The sequence below is a fragment of the Onychostruthus taczanowskii genome, unplaced genomic scaffold, assembly GCF_017590055.1.
Source record: "Onychostruthus taczanowskii isolate IOZ18803 unplaced genomic scaffold, ASM1759005v1 scaffold37, whole genome shotgun sequence".
NCBI classification, from domain to species: Eukaryota; Metazoa; Chordata; class Aves; order Passeriformes; family Passeridae; genus Onychostruthus; species Onychostruthus taczanowskii.
Window position 1 is genome coordinate 8,231,410 of NW_024501126.1, and position 17,539 is coordinate 8,248,948.

Sequence of the window (17,539 nt, forward strand, 5' to 3'; positions counted from 1 at the left end):
AATCTGCAAATCAGAACAGGATAAAAATACAAATTAAATGCTTAAATAGTTTCCATCCGCTCAATCTATGTGATTGTGAAATAATATACATGTAAATTCTCGTAGTAATTAATTTAATCATTGAATTACAAGATCATTTAAGTTGGAAAAGACCTTTAAGAGGTCTTAAATGTCTTTCATTCTAGCTCTTTACCTGGCACTGCCATGTCCACCACTAACCATGTCCCCAAGTGCTACATCTACGCGTCTTTTAAATGCCGCCAGGGGTTGTGACTCAACCACTTCCCTAGGCAGCCAGTTGTCTAATGCTTGACAACTCTTTTGGTGAAGAAATTTTTCCTGATATTTAAACATTCCCTGGTGCAACTTGAGGTCATTTCCTCTCATCTTGTCACTTGTTACCTTGTGACCAGCACTCACCCCACTGCTGCATCCTTTCAGGGAATTGTAGAGAGCAATAAGGTGTCCCCCGAGCCTCCTTTTCTCTGGGCTAAACAATCCCTCAGAGGTTCCTCATAAGCCTTATCCTCCAAAACTCTTCACCAGCTCTGCTTTCCTTCCCTGGACAAACTCCAGCACCTCAATGTCCTCCTTGTAGTAAATGAGCCAAGAGCTGGACACAGGATTGGAGGTGTGCCCTCCCCAGTGCCAAATACAGTGCCCTGCTCCTGCTGGCCACACTATTGCTGATACAGGCCAGGGAGCCATTGGCCTTCTTGGCCACCTGGACATACTTCTGGATCCTGTTCAGCTGCTGTCAATCAGCACCTCCAGGTCCTTTTCCACTTGGCAGATTTCCAACCTCTCTTCTCCCAGTCCGTAGCAATGCCTTGGGTTTTTCTGACCCAAGTGCAGGTCCCAGCACTTGGCCTTGTTCAACCTCATACTACTGACCTCGGCCCATCAATCCACTCCTGCCCAGCCTGGCATCACCTGCAAACTTCCCCTTTATTCTTATAAGCAGTCAACTTTCTTGTCACCATCATTAAGCTCTAGACAATCATAACACTCCTAACATTCAGGGCTACCTTGCCAACTCTCCTTCCATGCCCATCCCTTCTGAAGGGTTTACAGACATCCATTGCAGCACCCCAGCTGTGCAAATCATCCCACCATGTTTCCATGATGGCAGCTATATCACAGTTTTCCTGCTGCCCAGTGGCTTCCAGCTCCTCCTGTTTGTTGCTCAAGCCATGTTCATTGGTGTAGATGCACTTGAGTTGGGCTATTAATTCTGTCACTTTTTTTTGGGGTAGAAGCCCTAATTCCTACATGACCATTCTCAGGTGCTTCCATGCTTTCTGACGCTTCAGTATCTCTTACATTTTGGCTGCTGCATGGATCTCTGTTCCTACCTGCTGTGAGATGGGAGACTGAAAGACCTTGCTAGTTCACCATTCCTCAGACACTGGTCTTCTGCCTCCATGCTAATCTCTAGCGAACATCGCTTTACCAAGTCTAGTCTAAAGCTCTTTCAGTGAGCCGTGATAATTCCGGTGCAAAGATCCTTTTCCTTCTTTGAGGCAGGTGTAACTTGTCTGTCACCAGCAGGCTCAATATCATATAAACCAACCCAGGATCAGAAAACGCAAAAATCTCCCAGTGGCACCAGGCTCGGAGCCAGGCATTGATCTGATGGCTCTTCCCATTTCTTCCCTTTTTATCCCCTGCAACAAGAAGCACCGAGAAAGCACTACCTGTGCTCCAACCAGTCATCCCGAGGCTTTCAGGGAGAGACTTCAATCACATCTCTCTTGATTGTCCTTGGGCTTCTTATTGCAATTTCTTGCTTTTTCCCTAAGTATGAGGTTAATAATAATGTGTTTTCCCACGGGCCATTCCAGGGTAGGAAGCTTCCTCATCACATCTTTAACCTTGGGCCCAGGGCGGCAGCAGGCTTCCTGAAGAAGTTGGCACACTGGGCCTTTGGTCCCTTCAGAAGGGAGTCTCCTATACAATGATCCATCTGTCTTCAACCTACTCACCTCCTCCCTGAGCTCTGTCACTGAGCAGAGGAGCTCCTCTAGCTGGGCACACCTCCCACAGCTGTGCTCTCTGCTGCCATATCATCTAAATACTTGCCTACAAAGTAGTATAATTCTGTATTTAAATTACATCTGTACAATTGCTGAGTCAAAAATTAAATACGTAACAGAGTGCCATTGCTGGAGATGTCACACTACCAGTCAAACCTGAAGGTGACTGTAATGTCTAAGTGTAATGCTCTGACTATTCTTTGTTTCAGTTTTTTTGGCATATGCTTTCTCACTGTAGGAATTGTGGCAATATGCAGATCAATCAATCTTAAGTTGGTCTCAAAATGGCAATGTTGGCATTTAAGTTAAAATCACTTTTTTAAAAGTAGATACTGAAGATGAGTTCTGCAAAAAAGAATTTTATGTTATACTGTGGGATTTTCTAACATTTTTAATTTTTCAGGTGGCAGAGATAAGCGTGGAGGTCCCATTCTAACATTTCCAGCTCGTAGTAATCACGACAGAATACGGCAAGAAGACCTTAGAAGACTAATTTCATATCTAGCATGTATTCCTAGGTAAGCGATTGTCTGTTAACCTCTAAGGCTGTATAACAAAATAAGTGGATTACGTTGCAGTACTCTCACAAGCTAGCAGACTGAGTTAATAACATGAGCAAATCAATACCAAGTTTTGTCGTTTGCTATTTTCAAATGGCTTTCTGGAAGAGAAATAATTACTCTGCCTTGTAAAAGGAAGGCAGCTGGCAGAAGGGCTGGTGTGCTTTAGCTAAAAGTAGTTTGTGTCTCGGAAATGGCACTGCCATGCCACATTGCTGTTGCTGTGTTGAAGACTGCAAATACAACTCAAAGGCTTTCAGTACATCAATAATTAGAAGCATGCTGGTCATCCTTCACCATATGCCTTGTGTGGAGTGCAGTCAGCACAGGACTCCTGTTATTTTTGTTAGATAAGTCATAGTGTCCTGATACAGCACGGAAATAATCAGGAGAAAGGTATGAAAAATTGTTTGTAAAGGTCTCAGATAAACCTGTGGAGTCATCTGTGAAAGTACTGATACCGTTGCATTATCAGCAATTCAACCTATGAAATGAGCTGTTTAAATAAATTGACAGAAGTCAAATCCAGCGGTAGTGTGTGTGTGCATATATACCCTCTCATATATATATATATATATATATATATATATATATATATATATATAGTTGTATTTATGTATGAGATACTTCATACAGAACTTTGCTTTCTGTAGTAATCAAGTTGGGAACAAAAATGATCCTAAGACTCTGACTTTAGGTCCATCTTGGAACCTTCCAGCATTTGTTTCAGGCTGGAGCAATGCTGACTGTGCTTGACTCTGTTTGTCTATGACCACAAGCAGCAGTTGTCATTACAGTTGAAAAAAATTCCTTGGACAACATCCCTAGTGCAATATCTTCCATGTTTGTGTAACGTGCTAATTTACTGAGAGTCTTTGCACTTGATATAATACTAGTTTCTGACTGGGAAAGGTGGTTTCATAAGAGCAACTTCAAGGCATCTGTCTGAGAGAATACATGGCCTCCTTTTTGTAAAGTTAACTGGGGATCTCAGGGGACTTAGAGAAAAGAGAACAGGAAGAAGGCTTGAAATTTTTGGTCTCAGATTTGCATGGTGAGATGTATTCTAGCCATCTAGAGCTTCAAGTTGCTAGATAAGTTAATAGATAAATATGCATCAAAATATGTCCAAGAATTTTTTAGAGCTAATCAGGGCAAGAAGCAGCCTTCCTCTGGCAAAAGGTGTATTTTAGTCAGCTTAGATGAATAGATCTAAAATTAAAAGAATGTTAGTGCATGTTTTATACTCTTTAAGCATGGCAAACTTTTGAGAATAAAGGGAGCTTTATCAAAAGTAAGACTTATTTTCATACAAGTCATGTTTAAGGGACTGATTATGCAACTCTAGCTAATTAGAAGTCCCCGAACTTTTGGGGTGTTTGTTATTTGTTGCAGTACTGTTACATGATGTAGCTGAAGAATCACACATATCAGTTATTTGGCAAGAGATCTAAAAGCTTAAGTTGACTCAGTCTCACAATTTTACTGATTTTATAATTTATCTGATTTAAAAATATGGCTGAACTTATGTCATCACCACAGAGTGGGCCAGATATTTTAGTGTTGTTCAGGCTTACCATCACATGACTTTGACTCTCTTGAAAAAATCTTGTGATCCTTGGCCAAAAGACATTAAGCTTGTGTGAAATGATGTGGCTCCATGATGGAGCACACAGCCGCACTGTATCACACGATGAGGGACCACTTTGGACACCCCAGTAGATACATGCCTTTTGAATTAGTGGCAAGCACTCCCTGTGCAATCCTCAGTTTGGTAGGATAGAGATGGACTGAGCAGCACTCCTATGGCCATTTGACCTTACAGTGATGGATCTGTCTTTAAGACAGTAGTTGTTTTTTCCTTGAATTCTGTGATGATTTTAGAAAGCATTTTCCCCATGGTCAGAAAATTGTACGTTGTAGCCTACCTGTATGCCAAGCTAGTTACTTTTAATATATTTTGCTTCTGACACTGCCATTTTTGGCATTCCTATGGGCAGGTGGGAGAGCCAGTGTTTATCATAATAAATTCATTTTTTGAAATGTTGTGGGATATTTATTCTCTCTTCTTTTCCCTAGCTTTAAACTTGTCAAAGTTAAAAAACCCTTCCCTTTCTGAGGAACCCATGTTATCACTTTTTCCAGATCTCCTATAGCAGTTATAATCCATCTTTCTGCAATGTGGCCAATAAGACTGAGTGAAATATGCCAGTGAAGCTTTCCTGCCTCTTGGACGCTCCAGAAACCTCACCACATGAACTCTAGAATGGCATTTGAATTAGTCACATCCCTGAAAGTGACTCATACTCAAACAATGGACATTTGGTCCTTTTTGATAGTCTGTTGGCTATGATGCATTGCTTTTGAAATGTTTTCCTTCCTATGGTCATACTACAAGGTCATGTAGCAAATTCTGTTGGAAGAAAATCTGAGTTTCTGGTGGTGGTGGTGATTGTCACTTTTGATCAGTGGCAAGAACTAAATGTACGGAAGATATTGATGAAAATAAATTAAATTTTCCATTCTCAGAGGGAGTTCCGGAGAATTTGAGTATAAGGTCTGTCAACTTTTGGACAGCAAAATTGAGTTCAGATTTTGTAGAAACAGATTCATGTGGTTTTCTTCACAACCATAAAATACGGTGTTGTCCTTTAACTATTCACAAATCAATCCTGTTACAAAAGAAATTGTCAATAAATGGGTGTCTTTCCTCTACAGACTAACTCTCAGATAAAATGGTTCTAAATCTGAGAGAATTTGGAAAAGTTGTGAAGTGGTAGGTAAGAAGTGGTAAGTAAGAGCAATTTACCATCTTCTGTCTTTTTAGAGGATCCCCTCAATCATTAGAAAGACATGAATATTATCATCGGTCAAGTAAGTGTGTGTGTGTGTGTTCTGAAGAGTAAATTGTAAATGTATTAGATATTGCTGCTTTAGGAAATGGTAGGTTTACTGGGTAAACGTAAAACAAGACTGGACGATGAATCATCATGAATATAAACAGTGAAAGTGGAGATAATGGCAGAATATCAAATCAGCAACAGATAGAAAGCTATCCCCCACAAGGAGTTTGTCATGTGGGTGAAAGAAGCATCTTGAGAGAGTTGTGAGATCTGCTGTGTATGGTCAGCTAGTCAGGAGTGAAACACTGAGGAGACCACATTGATTAGGAGACGTGGTGCAGTAGAGTGTTTTGTTGGAAATTTTTGAAACACTTGCTTGATAACCTTTCCTTCTGTTTTCTGCAGTGAGGAAGTATGTAAACGAGGATTCACCGTCATTGTAGATATGCGTGGGTCAAAATGGGACTCCATAAAGCCTCTGCTGAAGATTTTACAGGAATCTTTTCCATGTTGTATTCATGTTGCACTGATAATCAAGCCAGACAATTTCTGGCAGAAACAGAGAACTAACTTTGGCAGCTCTAAGTTCGAGTTTGAGGTAATTTCTCCTATAGTATACAAATGTATATTTATTTTGAGGTTTTGAATGTTCTCACTAATGATCAGCATCTTGAAAACTCTCAGATAAATTATATTCTGGCTGGAAGGGGAGGTACTTTAGAGCAGTGGTGCTAGAAGAAATGTGGTTTTCTTCATGTACTTAGGCTAGGTAATGGTGTATGTTGTTGTTTATATTCTTTTTATAAGCTTAAGAAAGATTGAATTAGGTTTTTCCCCCTAATGATACAAACTTAGGTTTGGTCTCTTTGTTATCTTAGCTTGCATTATGGTAATATTGATATCTCCAGAATCCAGAGGAAATCAGCTGAATGAACGTTGCTGTTATCCTCCTGAAGCTTTGCAATACACAAAGTTAAAAGAGTAATCGAAAGAGTGGTTGCTGTTTTGTTCTTAAATGTAGTGAGGTAAGACAGAGATGTGGGAAAATATCTGCAAGACCTCCTGTCTTCTGCTGATCAGAACTGATACTTGAAATGTGTGAGAAAAGTTGTCATGTGGACTTCATGAGCAAAAAGAAAAAGCAAAACCTTTCTCTTACAAAAAGAAAAGCAAAAACTTGAAAGGAAGTTTCAAATTCATTTCAGTAACAGCATTTTTTTCTTTCCATTTTTATTTTTTAGACAAATATGGTGTCTCTGGAAGGCCTTACCAAAGTAGTTGATCCTTCTCAGCTAACCCCAGAATTTGATGGCTGTTTGGAGTACAACCATGAGGAGTGGATAGAAATCAGAGTTGCCTTTGAGGACTACATTAGCAATGCAACCCACATGCTGTCCAGACTGGAGGAACTGCAAGATATATTGTCAAAAAAGGAAATGCCTCAGGACCTGGAAGGTGCTCGCAATATGATAGAGGAGCATTCACAATTAAAAAAGAAAGTCATTAAGGCCCCTATCGAGGACCTTGATGTGGAAGGACAAAAGCTGCTCCAGCGGATACAAAGCAGTGATAGCTTTCCCAAAAAGAACTCTGGGTCAGGGAATGCAGACTTACAGAACCTTTTACCCAAAGTGTCCACCATGCTGGACAGGCTGCACTCAACACGGCAGCATCTGCATCAGATGTGGCATGTGCGGAAATTGAAATTGGACCAATGCTTTCAGCTCAGGCTGTTTGAGCAGGATGCTGAAAAGGTAAGGATGGAGCAGGAGACTATAAATGGTTGATACTTGACGGACTTGAAAGAAAGTACGAAGGGTAACTGAAAATAGTAATTTTTGTCTTTGAAGTTAATCACTAGCCTTTTAATGAGAAATAAGGGACTTCTTGATTGAGAGGCACTCAGGGTCTTCTGGAATAAGGGGCATGGGTTAGTGCTTCTAAACTGTAAGGAGCACAGGAAGCTCTTAGCAAAGAAAATTGTAACTGCTAATGGCTTCAAAGTGGTTATTTTGTTAAGCATTTGTTCCAGACAGATGCTTTTGTATGCATCAAGTAAAGAAGTATGCTGTATACTTTATAGATACAGATGATTATGTACTACATTGGTCTTCTTTTGAGTGATCTTTGGGAAGTGAGTGACAGGCAGTCAACAAAGCCTGAAGAGGCTGACATGGGGAACTGCTTCATTGATGCAGGGTTTGAAGTCCCAGGCTAAAAACTGATGTATCTCTTCTGACAGTGCATATGTCATTAACAGGGAACTGAGTGATTTCAGAATGTTTCGGGCTAACCAGTCCCTTCAGATGAGAAAGCCCTTGATTGTCATGGAATTTGAAGAGGAAGTATGGCAGGCAGATCACTTTTAGATGAGCTCAAATTAGGTCTATTTTCATGTAGAATGGTTTTGCAATCTCTTATTATTGACTTGTTACCATGGAACAAATAGCTTTAAGGAAGGGTGGGGATTTTTTCTCTGGGAGTAATAGTATCTAGACTATGCAGTCAAGTGGTAAGTATGTTTTTTGTCGGAGCTTAAAGCACTCAGATTTCTTGAAGTATTTTACATAAGATTGCCTGAACTGCATGAAACCAACAGTCCATGTTAAACTAGTATTCTGCTCTCCACCAGCTGTCACTAGCAGATTCATGGGGAAGAGTAAAAGCAGAGCAAACATATAAAAACTTAACTTCTTCTTGTTTCTTTATGTGTATTCTTTGCCCATACTTTCCCTTACCCCCATCATTTCAACTCAGGGACTTTCTTTACACTACTGTAATGTTTTCTGCTGTGTTTAAAAAATAAATAATTTTTTAAAGTACCATTTAAAGCAAATGTTTACTGGATGGTATAGCTGAAAATAGTAGGAGTATGTAGTACATGTCTCTACATGTGTATAACTTGTAGAGAGTTGGAAAAAAAGATTAAATTATTATTTATTTCTAAAATGATTTAGAAAATAATGCAAGCTGTTGTTCTGGTTTTGCTCTTTAAGACCCAAATGCATTTTATCAACCTTGCAGCCATTTATTACAGCATTAATTTTTCTGCATTATAGCATATCTTTCCGTACCATGTGAGCACCATCAAAATACATTTTGTTAATTTTATCATATTTTATCAAATGGATTACATAACTTGTGCTTTAACAAACTTCTTGCAAAATACTTGAGGCTGTGGACTTGACCTCTGTCCTCCCATGTGGTTGCATAAGCTCCTATCAGTGTTTTCTACGTTTCTGATTCCAGGAATAAGTCTATATTAAATTAACACATCTTTCTTTCAAAAGGGAAGTATTAGGCACCTCAAAATGAAGTTGACAGCAGCTATTATACCTGGGACAGTTTTTCTCGCATTAGCCAGTAAAAAAGATTTAAAAGAAGGTTTGTGTAGTATCCCAACTCACTTTTGGGTTAAGACCCTTCCCTTAGTCTACTTGCAGCCTGTATTTTTACTGCTTGTGTTAGATGAGATTTCACAGCTCATGACTTTTTTATCAGCGTATGTCTGTGTTTTACTGAAATGTGGAAAGGATGGGATCTTTGTTGGAAAGAAAAAGGGTATTGCATGGGGAGAAATAAACATGTTCCTTTTGGAGGACTTGTTCAATTCAGTGCAAGAAATTTGGACTGGTTCAGAAGAAGAGAAGGCAAAAAAGGGGCAAGGTGGGAAGGAATCTGATTGAAATTGCTCCTTTAAGTGTCTGAAGGCAACAAATTCAAGTGACCTAGAGGAGGATGGTCACAAGCAGTACCAGTGTCTGTTTTGAATAATGTTCTAACACATTTTCACTGAGTTCTAGATAAGAAGCTTCAAATTTTAGGAGTATGTGATCAACTGTCTGTTATTTAAACTTCAAAAGTTTGGTTTAAAGTTCTTACCTTATTGTGGTTTGCTTATAATTTAGTTTGTCATGGACTTGGGACAAAGACTGGATTTGATCATGTTGTTCTGTTAGCCAGCATATTTGGAAAGATCTTTAAATGAATACTTCCTCCTTACTGCTACTGTTTTTTCCTGGACAATCTATTTCAGCTTATCCAGAGAGCAGGTGGGGTGTCTCTTTTGCTGAGATATAGCAAAGATTTCAAGACCATTGTGAGCAGGTGGGGTGTGAAACAGCTCTTTGCTGTGTTGCTTGGTCTTTGAAAACTTTGTCTTCCAGCGCCACTGTTAATGTACCTGTGTGCCTTCACTGATGGCCATTGTCATATACAGTCTGTCCTAAATTTTTAAAAAATACTAAAATATTCCTTTTTTTTCTTTTTAAAAACAAGCATATTTAAAGATTTTTCTTAAATTTCTCTGGAGGAAGATAATTTTGTGCTCACATATACTTTTAATAATTAATCTAGAAATAGAATATTTGTTTTCCAATCTGCTGTAAACTTATGAACTAAAAATATTAAACTAGCTGTTGAAGTACTTGATCAGCATGAAAGAATTTATATTTAATTTCCATGAGTTGCCATTTTCATTCTAAACTGCTAAGCTGCTGATGTCAATAAGTGCTGACACTAGAGGATATATAAGCTTGGCAACTCAGGGCTGTGCTCCAAGTCTGTTTGTTTACTATGACATCTTTGTAATAATGAAGTTTATGATTATGACATTACTGTAGCTTGTTGAGATAAACACCTACAGTAAAGATAACAGTAACAGCCTCAGCTGTTTGATCCAAAAAGACAAGTTTCAGCAATGATTGAGTTAAAATATGCAGTAAATTAAAATGGAAGGAGCATCAGTGTTAATTTTCACGGCCTTATACTCTGTATTCAGTGTTCATAGGGATCTCCCATTACTTGTCTGCGATTTCTGGCATAACAAATTATTGAACTTTCTTCTTTCCTTAATATTTTCGTGTAGATGTTTGACTGGATCACACACAACAAAGGTCTGTTTCTGAACAGCTACACAGAGATTGGAACCAGTCACCCCCACGCAATGGAACTTCAGACACAGCACAATCACTTCGCCATGAACTGCATGGTAAGAACAGGCCTCCCTGCACAGACGTGCTGGCTATTTGTTCTGTGTTAAGGTAGAATTTGTAAGTGCATAAACACAGATTATTCCTTCTTTTCAAGTAGTGGAAATTTGGTTTTGAACAGTGAGGTTATAAAACACAATGGAGGAAAATAAAGGGTGGTCAGGTGCAGCGGAACTGTGATAAAGCAACAAAATTGTTTTGACAAATGGCAGTGTTCAACATGACCTCAGCACCTCTCAAATATAAGTGTCCAAGCTTCTAGAACCTGGGATGTATCTTTGAGTACTACCTTGGGTCTTGTAGAAAATTTCAGAGAATCATGTGTAATACAGATTTTAGCTCTCCATTCTGAAAGAAATAGCTCTCAGGTTCTTCTGAAGAGATTACAACTCAGGCAAAAAGTTCTGAGAAGTAACTGAGCCTGGTGTAATAATTAATTCTCCATGGTTTCAAGAAGATATTTCTCATTTTCGGCACAGCAGAATGGAGCTAAGACAACTTTTTTGGTCAAATATGATCAGTAGGCTATAAAACATTTTTGGATTTTAACTGGCAATGAGTGAAAGCTATTTACTTTCAGTTTTATGAATTGCTGTTTGAACATGGGAACAAAATTCTGAGTTACATTTTGGATCCTTAACACATTGTAGGTGTTTAAATAACCTTGGGAGTCTGGGCCTAAGTCCAGTTCCTGTTTGTTAGATCAATGAAGGAAGAACACTACCAGTCTTGTTACAAATTAACATTCTTGGCAGTCCAAGGATGGGAATTGAATTAAAGTATGGTTGAAATAATGAACTCTTGCAAGAGGGTTTTTCTGTAGAACAGGAAAGTGGCAAAATAAATGCACCTAGGTTGCAGAAGTAATGGAAGGACTAATAATGCAGCTCTTGTGTATGGTGTAGCTGGAGGGAAGACAATAGAAAACATGATTAGAACAGGCACATTTTCTTCTTTTGCAACTCAGCTCTGTTTCCAAAAGTTTAAAAGAATTGAAAATCAATATGAACTTTCTGAAAAGTGCTGGTGAACTTGGCAATTAAGTTATGTAACATCATATATGGTTTTGACCATTAGGTTTGGTTCACAGCATGGGGAATTGCTGCCTTATGGAGCACCTTGTTGTTATTCTTCAATGCTCTGCATATGAAGTAGAGCAGAAAGAAACACAGGATGACAGGAGGAGTCATTGGCATAAGATGACTTTAGGAACTTAGTAATTTTGGGTGGCCTTCCACACAATTCTTGGGGTTGCATTCTAAAGGTTAAATTCTTCTGTAAGCCTGCCCTCATATTAGTCGCTGCTGTAGTCTTTTCTTCAAACTGTGTGACTTTTTATTCTTTTTCCTTCTTGTAGACTGTTCAGATGCTATCAACAGCAGGAAGCACTTGAGCGATACAGCATAATCCTTCCTGCTCTGTGTTTGCTATTAGTCTTTTCCTGTTAATCTCTCCTTTGCCTTTAGTTGTGAAATGCATTAATTACAGGGGATGTTTTCTCAGCCTGCAAAATGTTTTCTTAAAACTTACAAGGAGCAGCTTAAATTTGGGGTAAATTAAGCTATCTGAACATTCAAAAGGGTAAAAACAAGCTGCATTTTTTTCTGTAGGATAGCCCCCCCAGCAGGGGCTCTCTGTCATGAAATAGGAAAATATAAATTCAGTATGATTGGTCCCTGGTTTTGCTTTAAGCAGCACTCAGATTATCTGGGTTTTATTTGGTTAAATGGCAAAAGCCTTTCATATAGATTAAGGGCAAAGATTAAACTGAACGTGACATAAAAAATGACGTGAACTGATTGAATTTTGGCAGGCCTTACTTTTCACTAGCTTTCAACTGGAAAAATGTGGGGCAGTCTTTAACTCGTGCAACCATGTTCAGCTTCTCCCTGACCACTCTCTCTGTATGCTCTGTGCTTAACAAGTTGCTGTTTGTTCATTCTTCCCATCAGTGTAACTGCTCAGTAATCAAAGTGGATTTAAGGTGTCTTGTGTGAGTACTCTAACACCAGAAGTGAAATTTAACTTTTAACCTATCTACAGCCACATGAAGTGATTCATTTGGATGGAGTAGAGGGAGAGAGAAAGAAAACTATGTATAAGCTTTATTTATTGCAGGAGATTTTTAAGACTTTTCATTGTGGCCCTAATTGGACCTTAAGAGATCTTGCTTTCTAGTCAATTTTTTTAGGCTCACTTGAGGTAGGGAAAAAACTGTTAGAAGAATAAATGCTCCCCAAGCAGGTAAACGCAACCTCTTGCACTTGCTCATAACTTAACTCTGATAATTGATGTTGCAGCTGCTTTTCCCAAAACCTTGTGGTTTTTGCAGGGCACGTGCTCCCCTCCACAGCAGGTGCTACCCTCTGTCAGTAGCTGTGTCTCTCATGTCCCCTTCCTTCCCAAGCAGCAGTGTGTTTCCAAGAGCTGGAGGGCAACTTCTGCAGCTGCTCATGCCAAACTTGGCTGAGAAAGAGTGACAGCCTTTGGGTGAGACGCCAAAATTTTGATCTGGTCTTCAGTCTGAATCAAGCCACCTGGATGTAAACCATTGTGAAAGATACTTATTTCCTGTCATGAACAAGAGTTAGTTACATCAAGGACAAAGAGAATTTGCTGAATTTTTTTTTTCATTTTCTTGTAATGGCTTTGTGCCATTTTTAGAATGTTGGTTTTCAGTAAGAACACAAAACAGTGGGAAGTGTAAACCAAATGCTGTAAAACAAAAAGGGAAAGAATACATCTGGGGATGAGATTTAACTTTACTTTCAACAGTTTCATTAGCAAATGGAATATCTAGGAAGCTTATGTATTCATGTGGTTGCACTTTTCAAGGTAACAGGAATAAGTTCATGCAAATCTGAAGCTTAATACACAAGATTGGTTCTCACAGCAATAAATCTGTCCCAGAGAAAAGCTGGATAGGTGTAGTGCTGTGTGTTAAAGAGAGACATGTATATGGTTACCATGAATTAACACACAGGTTGATGTGGCTAAAGGAGCTACTGTAGGAAGGATAGGCATGTGACTTCCTGTTACTGAATTTGAGAAGCTGTGCACTGATAAAAGTCAAGGCTGTCTCTTTACAGGGCAGGATCCCATGTTCTATAACTGTAGGGAAAAACAAAATTTCAGTGATTCTGCTCTCTGAAAATGAGGATGGATTTTCAGTACAATGTTAAAGGCCTGCTTTCAACAACAGTAAATTGCTGTTGTCAAATCCTGAGATTTATTTGAGTTAAGCAATACTCAGTTTCAGCTTGACATTCCTATTTGGGTGATTAAACCAATGCTTCACTTCTCAAAACAACTTTTTAGTACCTTGTAAGGGAGAAACTTTCAAATAACTCATCTTAGGAGTTACAAGTACAAAAATTATGTATTGAGTCTTTAAACAGCAAGAATAAAGTACCCATGATTATATGATTAGTCTGACTTGCATAGAAGAGTGGGAAAGACTGACTATATGTCTGTCCACTCCTTTTCCTGCCATTTTCTATACATCTGCTGAGACACAAGGAAGACAAGAAGTCATGTGAAATATGGGTAAGCAGGAGGACGTTGTCTGTTTGAATATTTTCTGCTCTTTTTGCTAGTTCAGATGGCCTTGCTTTCATTACAGCTTAACTGTGCCTCTCCCTGCACTGGGGAGGGTTAAAATGCTTGAAGAGTGATGCAGGCAAAATGAAACTTTGTTTGTAGAAAGCTGACACATGCTACTATTAAAGGATGTGCTATGACTGCTTCTTGTCTCAGTGTTCATAGGACCATGAGTAGAAGTTACATTTATTAACTGTAATCCAAAAACTCCTATCTCAGTTGTCAGCGTATTGCTAAGTTGATTAATGTTCTCAGAACAGGCTGTTTGCATACACTAAACCATTTAATCAAGGTAGTAATCAAATCCTGAATGCTATCCAATAAGAGAGTGTCAGAGATGAGCACTGGTGAGACCTTTGGAATGGTAAAAGAAAAGTGTAAGCACAACGATTGAATATCCCTAGGTGTGCAGAGATAAAAGTTAAAAAGATGTCTTGCTCAAATCCAGCCTCAGGGACTGGTACAAATGAAAACATGAAGAAAGTCAGGTGAGGTAAAGTCACCTTACCTTAGATGTAGTGTAATTTTTTCCTCCTCCTTTGTACCACTGAAAAATTTACCCCTGAGATTCTTTTTACTTTAAGTATGTGTTTTTGTAACCATACAGATTTGTCACTTGAGATAGACTAGAGCACCATGTGAATTCTAGACTGCCCTTGGCTCTCAGGATTTGGGCAAATGAGAGTAAGACCACAGGTGTACGTCCCTAAGAGAATCTTAATGGTGCCTGGACAGTTAATGCTTAGACACAGTGTCTGTATGCTACCAGCCTGAGAATAGACTGAAAAGGTAAAATGAGTTCAGGCTATTTTCAGCTTCTGAGGAGCACTCCAAAGTCAGCAAGACTAAATAGAACAGGCTAACTGTGCAGTCCTTAAGAGGGAAAGCAGTCAGTTACTGAGGTGTTAATACAGCAACAAGTACGTTCATGTTAATGAATCACAAACTAAGGGAACAGACAGTGGTGTTATTGAAAGGAAGCAAATCTTATTTCGCTCTTGGTACTTATTCTTGGCTGAACTTCAGATTTGTAAAGAAAATGCTCTGATTCAGTTGGTCCTACTAGAGAACTAGGTCCAGTTTAGAGCCCCATACTTAGTGCTGTAATGGGAAACATACATGAAAGTGATGTGGCTGTAGGGAGAGTTTGAAGGCATAGACATTTACTGTGATTAAGTAAAGGTGAGTAAAAAGTACAGAAGGAAGGAAAGTAATGCTGGTGTTGGACTATATAGTCTTGCAGTAAGATTCCTCATGTCCACTGTGAAAAATGTAGGAAAGAAATCAGATATTTGAAGAAAGTTGGAGTGAAATTATTTTGCACATGTTCCGGTGCTGATAGCAGTGGTTAAATGGTTACCTGTGAATATTTAGAGCATTCTTGTAGTCGAAGAACACGTTAAACAATTGCAGCTTGGATGTTGCCAAGTTTATATTTTTTCAAGAGAATAGATTAGGTTTTACCTTTAGTTGTCCTGCAGCCCTCATCACTGAAGTTTGTATTCCCAAACTGATAGTTTTACTCTTGCTTCAAAAATGATACTAGAAGAAATGTTAAAGAACGTGTAAATCATTAAAGCAGGTGTTAATTCATATGTTAATACTACACCATGTTTTAGTAGTCATTTCTGTGTGAAGTGGCAGATTATTTGAAAATGCCATTGCTAAATTGATTCTAGCACAGTAAAATAGTTCCAGCTCACTACAGTCTATAGAGAGGTGACACTTAAGATGCTTATGGACCATGTCAGTGAGTTTGATGGCACTTAAAACGGAATTCATAATAGTCTCTGTGTCAGAAAACTGCTGTTGGAAATCTTGGAGCTAAACAAACATTTTCTAAATGGGTCTGGGAAAATCAGGAAATAAAATGGAACCTTCAGGTCATTTGCCAGCTTTATTTTGTGTGAGCGTGATATAAGTTCAGTTAGCTGATAGGCTGTCACCTTTATTTTTCTGTGTATTTGCCTTTCAGGCACACACCAAAGAATGACACAGCACAGTTAGGCTACTAATCTGTATTGCTTTGCTGAGCAATACCTTTTTTTATTTGTATATTCTCTTAAGAGGAGAAATCTGCAATGAGGAGCTTTCCAGATATCATAAGGTGTCCTTCACCTTCTCGCTGAAGAGCATTTTAGAGAAAACAATCATGCTAAGTACATTTGTATCCCTACTAAACCCTTTGTAATGCAGTGACTTAAATTGTTACCTTTTAAGTCTTGTTGCAATAGTTATGTGTGTAACACAATTAAAGAAATGCAATATCACATTACATTTTCACCTTTGAGACAGTTGATACAAGTGTAGAAGCTGCAGGTGGTGTAAATGAGGTCACTAAATAAGACTGTATCAGTTATTACCTCCTAGCTGTTGCTTCCTTAAATAAAACCAGGTTGTAAACGCATACAATGAATAAGATGCCAGTCTCTGGTAAATGGGTTACAGCTCACTTGTAACAGTGTTTCTCATCTCTCAAGCAGTGTGCAAAATATGCAGTTGTCTTATAATAATGACACTGGAATTGCCTGTCCTTGTAGGAAATTGAACAAAATTTTTTGACCTTCAAGGGTCAATAAAAGACAGTCTAGTGAGTTGCTATTAGAGATTCTTTTCCTCCTTAACTAAATCTGTTTCATTTGGGTCATTGCATTCTAAAATACTGACACTTAAACTTTGGTAGATATATCACGTAGTGAGGTGAAAGGTTTAGATTATTGTAAGTTGTTTTTTTGGGTTTTTTGTTGTTTTTTTGAGGAAAGGAATGTGTTGTACATAGCTTGGAAAGTGTTCAACTGTCAGCGTTTTAATTCATATTCATACTGCTATAGGCTGTATTCCTCCAGACGTGTGAAGCCTGATTGCCATGGGAAAATGAATACATGTTAACCACAGTTCAGTTTCAATTTGTTTTTCTTCATGTTTATGATGCCGTGTCCTTCATTTTTAACTGCTGTTTCAGAATTTCTAAAATTGCTTTATTATGTTACAGAAAGAGTTCAAATAGCAGTCTACTATAGCCTTTATTCTTTTCCCTTTTGGCACTTGTTTCTTCTCACAACTGTAAAGACCATCTAAGGGCTTTCTCTATTCGTTTAGCAGTCTTGCATTTATGGTACATACACTTTTAATAGGCCTAAATGCTCTCCAGTCTTTTAAAATTTATTGGAAATAGCAGATTTGTACTCTGCTGGTTGTTTGGCTGTGCTTAAGAAGCAGAGCATAAATGTGTGGGTAATGTAAAAAAGTAGGAGGTAGTACTGTGCAGAAAGGAAAGACAGCCAACATGACACTGCTCAGTTTATTGAGCAGACCAGCTTGAGCTGTAGGCTGTGTCAGGTATGCTCCTGCTTGCATACAGGCATACAGTTTACCATCAATAGGGACCTGTCCCAATTGCCACTCAGATGTGTCTGAGCAGTGAAGCCTGGACGAACTGTAACACTTGCCCCGGCTAGGCAGTGTCAAGCTCTGGGCAATGGCTGGATGCCAGCAGGTCGTGGTTCCAC

At 38.8% G+C, this 17,539-nt stretch overlaps 1 protein-coding gene across 2 annotated transcripts in view; it reads left to right on the plus strand.

Annotated features, from left to right (window-relative positions):
- TRIO (trio Rho guanine nucleotide exchange factor) overlaps nucleotides 1-17,539 on the plus strand; it is a 247,931-nt gene that overhangs the window by 73,381 nt on the left and 157,011 nt on the right. For both annotated transcript variants that reach the window (XM_041411853.1, XM_041411854.1), the window contains exons 3-6: nucleotides 2,440-2,554; nucleotides 5,845-6,037; nucleotides 6,681-7,193; nucleotides 10,307-10,429. In XM_041411853.1, the coding sequence (XP_041267787.1) occupies nucleotides 2,440-2,554; nucleotides 5,845-6,037; nucleotides 6,681-7,193; nucleotides 10,307-10,429 (944 nt within the window). The remainder of the gene's footprint in view (nucleotides 1-2,439; nucleotides 2,555-5,844; nucleotides 6,038-6,680; nucleotides 7,194-10,306; nucleotides 10,430-17,539) is intronic.